Here is a 6000-nt window from a genome sequence, read left to right as displayed (position 1 = left end):
CAGGAGTATCTATCTGAGTCATGGTGAAAAGTAAGAGTTACTACAGAGAAGAGCCCTCGGACCTGGAAGTTCACATCAACATCAGTGTGAGTTAGGATGGTGCTTATCAGAAAGCTGCAATTCTGCACTCCCCAAGCTCTGTACCCTACACAGGCAGGGACCGTGACCTGTCCTCCTTCTGGCTGGCTGTACCTCTTCCCCCGCAGCTTCACGGAAATCCAAGGTGGGGGTGTCTCTGCTTATTGAGGCCCGGAGAGCCCCCAGGACCAGACCAAGCCTCCTTTCACTTCCCCTGGCCTGCCACTGGCCCGTGGCTCAGGAGCATTAGGACCACTGGGAACCCTGGGAGAAGCCAAAATGCTCCGGCCCCACCAGCCCCTGAGGCAGCCTGAGCTCCGGATCCTGAGGAGACACCCCGGGCGAGTGTCTCAGAGGTTAGTGCTGCAAACGAGACTGTGGAGAAACAGGCCCAGGGCACTATCAGGGCGCTGGGCCATGGCTGTCCCGCCCCCGGGTCGTGAGCAGACACAGGCTGCAGAACCTGAAAGCAGTTGGCAACGCTTGGTGGTGGCTGGCTAGTGGAACAAGGGCACCCCCTGCCCGTCTGGAATAAAAGAACAAAAATAACTGCCAGGCGGAGAGAGGCAGGGGAGATGAGGAGCTAGGATGGGCAGAAGTGTATGCATCCTCCAGGGGTAGGTTTTGTGCCAGAGTGCATGTGCAGTGGGGATACTGAAGTGGTGGGGGCTTGGGAGTGGGTTTGCTTTCCTTTAAAAAAATTTTTTTTTAAGATTTCACCTATTTGACAGAGAGAGAGAGAGCACATGTGCAGCAGAGGCAGGAGGAGAAGCAGGCTTCCCACTGAGCAGGGAGCCTGACACGGGACTCGATCCCAGGACCCTGGCATCATGAGCTGAGCCGAAGGCAGATGCTTAACTGACTGAGCCACCCACGTGCCCTGGGAGTGGGTTTCCTAAAGATAAAGGTTCTGTTTCTTCCTGGCTGATCACCTGGCTTAGGGTTTTATCTTTGAATTTTACCCAAAAGTAATGATGGCAGAATGCTCCCCATTCTAGGGACCAGGTTCTGAAGGTCCCACTGCCTTGCCCATGACCTCCCGGTGGGAGACTGGGGTTCTGAGAGGCTGTCCCCCTTACCAGGAGTCCCTGCCCCTCAGGTATGCTGGGTGGGGACATGGGCCACGCCAGTCTGAGGGCCGTCTGCCTGCACAGCGGCTCTCCCCAGCCAGCCCAGCATCGTCCTCCCCTGGCTCCTCCTGAGCTCTCAGGAAATATACTTGCTCACCCAATGGCCATCATCCGGGCTCTGCCCTGCCTCTGAACTTCCACTCCAGACACACCCTGTCTGACCCCCCAAGCATCTCATGAAGGCCCACCTCTCCTTCTACCCCAGGAAGGGAGGGGGAAAGAACCAGCTATTTATTGCCCACCCCCCAAAAGCTTGTTAGTATCATTCAATATCACCTTGGAAGATAGTAACAGACACCATTTAAAGTTGAGGAAACTGAAACTTGGTGAGGTTAAGGGACCTGCTCAAGGTCACCTGTCTAATACCTGGTGGGACTGGGCCTTGAACCTAAACCTGACTTCCCTGTGAAGAGTGCATGTCGATACTAATAATCTCTTTTTTGTGCACGCCTCCCGTGTACCAGGCGCTCTGCTGGACCCTTTGTACCATTAATCCCATGGGAACCTTAAAATAACCCTTCAAACAGGTCTTCTGACCCTTTTATAGGTGAGGTTAAGTAACATGCTGACAGTGGCATTAACCAGATCATTAATTTTATGTGTCACCTTGGCCAGGCCATGGTACTCATGGTGACCAGTTTTTGGTCAAACACCAGTATAGATGTTGCTGTGAAGATATTTTTTAGATGGGATTAACATTGAAATCATTGCTCTCCATAATGTGAGCAGGCCTCAGCCAATCAGTTGAAGGCCTTCTGGAAAAAGACCGAGGCCTCCCTAAGGAAGAAGGAATTCTGTCTCTGGACCGCCTTCAAACTTAAGATACAGCATCAAGTACCCTGGGTCTCCGGTCTGCTAGCCTGTCCTGCAGAATTCAACTGGCTAGCCCTCACAGTTGTGTGAGCCAATTCCTTACCTGTGCGCACGCACGCGCGCACACACACACTCTATGTATGCACACATCCTATGGATTCGGTTTCTCTAGAGAACCCTGACTAATACAGTAACAGAGTTAAGAATTATAACCTAGAACCACCTAACCCCCGGGGCTGAGCTCTTACTATTCATTAGTACTAATCAATAATTCATGATCATGATAACCGATCAGACATGTCACTGCTGAGGATGACACCATGCCATTATTCAAATGTTTAGGTTCAGGGTAAACACTAACCCCAACACCCAGGCAGTGAACTATCAGTTGCACCATCTTGGATTACAAGTTCAGCAAATAGACACTATTGACCTTACTCACATCATTTACGTATGGATGAGAGTTCTCTTGCATATCTAGTCTCTACTGCTGGAGGTACGCTGTTGTCATAGCTGTGAGAGTGGCCAGGAGGGGTCAACACTATTTACTTTGCTGGCAGAGTCCCACAGGCAAATAGCTTCTGAAGTCAGGGCCAATTCTGTGGGACTCTGGAGCTGGGTTACTAAGCAGCCTCCTTACTTCTGTCGTCCTGTTCACCTGCACAGTGGGCTTCTCAGGGCTGGCGTGCAGCCTTGTCCTCAACTGAAAGGCCAGCCCCTGCCTGGACACCCACTGAGTGCTTGCGGAGAGAGGAGGTGCCAAGGCCAGGAGGAAGGACACTTGATCTTCCTCAGCCCCAGCCCGCACTAAGACCCCTGACCTCTTCCTAGGGTGTGGATGTGATGCCCATCACTGAAGTAGGAGGGGACAGCTGCCCCCACCCCTACCCAGCTCGGGGACCCTGGGCGTGTGAGTTTCCTTACTGCTGAGTGCTAATGGGGAGATCTGTCTTGCCTGCCTCTTTGTCAGGTGTTGAGCTCGGGATAGAGATGCAGAACCTCTGAGGGGTCAGAAGGGAAGCAAACTAGGGATCTTCTTGCTGTTTCAAGGCTCGAGGCTGTGTCCCATCCTCCTGAATTCCTGAGGGGACTCGAGGCCAAAGTCACAGACTCATGGGGCAGGGTAGAGAACCTTACCCGGCCAGCCCTTGAGGTGGGCAGACTTTAAAGGCAGAGCCTGAGAATGGAGAAGTGAAGGCACCAGCAAAAGCCACAGCTGACAGTCACCGACTTGAGATTCCTGCCCTGGTCTGTGTGATTCCCAGCACAGGACGAAGCTCTGTCTCCAGGGCCCCTCACCTGCTGGCCTTTTTTGGGAAACAAAACTGCTTTACCTTTTTAAAGAAAAGCCATGCGTTTGCTTCTTAAATGGTGAGAGTAGTGTAGACTTGAGAATAATACGTAATGGTGTGCACCACCGTATGATGCATCCTCTCCGCCATGATCCTACTCCCCTGAGTTAATGGCACAGTCCTTTGCGTGTACACTCTTCTAGTGCCTTCCATGATACTTAAAGATTTTTAAGCAGTGGGATCCCCCATTTGGCAGGAGCTCTTTTTCCCGTCAGTAGATTCAGACCCACCCTATCCTTGTTAATGGCTACACAGCATTCCACAGTGTGGCTCTACCACAGTTTACATAACCAATTCCCCACAGATGGGCGCCTGCCAATTTTTTGCTTCTCTGAGCAGTGCTGCAGTAAGTAAGTGTGGAAATCTCTGTGCACTCTGAGCGAGTATTTACATGGGATACATTCCTAGGAGGGGAACTGCAGGGTCAAAGGAATGAAAGAATGAAAGGCTATGCAGTTCTCCTGCATAGCCAAGCTGCCCTTCCACCCTTGGTGGCTGGAGGGCCCTTAATCTGACAGGCTAAATGACATCTCATTTTGAAGATGTCTTCTTTGATTGGTGAGTAGACTGAAAAACATTTTGTTTTCCGGCCATTTGTATTTGTCCAACCATGAACTGCCTGTTTCTATTTTTCTGTTGTTTGTCTTATAGAATTTGCAGGAACTTTTTCTATACAATGGCTTTAACACATAATGATTATATTAAAAAACCTCCTCCTGTTTCAATTATTGAACAGGGAAGTCTTTCTACCTCCACTCTATTGTTGTATTGGTAAATGCAATCCATTAAAAATCACATCACACATGCACTGCAAGGGTGGTTGGGCAAATTTTTCCCAGACGTCTCCCTGTGTGCCCTAAATCCCACTGATAAAGCTCCCCGAGATGCCATCCCCACGTCCACCTCGCCCTGCCTGTACACCCAGGCCCTGTGCTCTGGTCTGCACGTGAACAGGAGTATCATGTGGGGATACGGTCCCCACAAGGGTGTGTAGGAAACTCTGGTTAGCCATTCCTCTTCTGAGAAAGGCTGGTCTCTAAACTCATTCCAGTCACCAGCCAACTCCCAACCAGGGGTTGGGAGATACTTTTTCTTGAGGCTTGAAATCACACCAAGCCCACTTTGGTCATTCCTGGGTATGTGGGTGGGATCAGAGGGATGGGATAATGGCCCTTCCCTTACCCTACCCGCCACGTGCCCTGAAGAGGAAGAAGCTCTGCAGAATCCAGAAACTTGTTCTGCAGGTTCAAAGTAGTGTGGCTCCAGGATTTGGGCCTTCTTTAACTATAGGCCAGGCAGGAACCTGCTCTCCTCAGCAGCCCTGCCCTACCTTAACTCTGACACAGGGCTCCAGAGACCATCCTGTGGGGTGGGCCTACTCCTCTGCCCTCAATCACCACCCATGGCCGGGATCTCCTTCAGTGAGATCAGGATGTCCCTTGCTGGAAGCGCATCCTCTCGTGACCCTGAGTTCCCTCTGAGGGTAAGGGAGCAAAACTCAGCTGAATGTGCTGGCACTTAGGTGGAGGGAGAAGGCGAGAAGCGGTGGGGGAGAAGGGGCCAGGGACAGGGAAGGGGCAGCATCAGCAGCAGGGAAAACCAGGGGCCAAGGAGTGGATTCTGGGTGCCCCTGAAGGTGGACATAGCATGATGATGATGAAGAAGATGGGGCGAGAATAACACAGGGTCCCAGAGATGAATGTGTACACTGCTGCTAGCAATGGATAAACAAAAGGGGAACCGACAAGTGAGATAAGAGCAGCTAAAAACTGGCTGGCTGCACAAAAGTAACCTTAATTATAGTCATTCAGACTAGCCGCTTAGCATTTATGCCTAATTACGGGGCCGCTCAATGATGAGTGTCAGCAGCAGGTCACTGCAGCTGTCGTGACTGATCATTACAGCCGCAGGTACAGCTGATCTTTCCAGCGTGCTGTTAATGCAGATTGGCTCGGGATCCCTTGGGCAGCAGCAGTGGGAACCAAGCGGATGACCACACGCATTACAAATGCGAACTCATTTAATTCTCACAAAAGCCCCTGTCCACATCCCCTACAGGCCCCGTGGTTTTCACAGAAAGAAGAAGTGCAACTGGCCCGAGGTCCTGCAGCTGAAGGGCAACAGAACAGGGGTGTGAACCCCGGCTGTCTGGCTCTGCCCCTCTGTGCCCCATGATGCTGTCTGCAGAGGGCACAGTTCCTGCTCAGCCCACTCGGCATCCTCTGCCCTGTGTCCCCTGCCACCCCCTCCTCACCTGTATAGCTGCTGGAAGGAAGTGAGCGCTCTGGTCCTCCATTGAGTTCTGGGGCTCCTTCTGCCTCTGCCACTTCCTTTTTCTCCTCCTCTTCCCGGACCTCAGGGGCTTCCCCCGGTGGCTGCTCCATGGCTGATTTCCCCTCGGCGCCACGCCTGCAGGCCCGGTCATAGCTCTGGCATCATCTGGGTCTGAACGCAGACGGACCTCTACAGGGCAGCTGCCATCAGCCTGGGCCAAGGAGACAGGGAGAGGATGAGAGGGTGTGAGAAGGGCATGTGAGAGGGCTACCACCGGGCGGGGGGGGGACAGCAGGGAGGGGTCTCCCCTGCTCCGGCTCCTTCACGACAGGCACGCCTCCTCCCTGTAGTGC

The 6000-nt window shown here is 52.5% G+C and overlaps 1 protein-coding gene across 3 annotated transcripts in view; it reads right to left on the bottom strand.

Moving 5' to 3' along the window:
- PPARD (peroxisome proliferator activated receptor delta) overlaps positions 1–6000 on the bottom strand; it is an 80248-nt gene that overhangs the window by 8561 nt on the left and 65687 nt on the right. For all 3 annotated transcript variants that reach the window (XM_081828081.1, XM_081828080.1, XM_081828082.1), the window contains one exon: positions 5628–5858. In XM_081828081.1, the coding sequence (XP_081684207.1) occupies positions 5628–5757 (130 nt within the window). In that variant the 5' untranslated portion in view covers positions 5758–5858. The remainder of the gene's footprint in view (positions 1–5627; positions 5859–6000) is intronic.

This window comes from Leptonychotes weddellii, chromosome 8 (assembly GCF_054177405.1).
Source record: "Leptonychotes weddellii isolate Sample4059 chromosome 8, ASM5417740v2, whole genome shotgun sequence".
Classification (NCBI taxonomy): Eukaryota; Metazoa; Chordata; class Mammalia; order Carnivora; family Phocidae; genus Leptonychotes; species Leptonychotes weddellii.
Note: the sequence above shows the minus strand (reverse complement) of the source record. Positions and strands in the feature narration are given on the sequence as shown.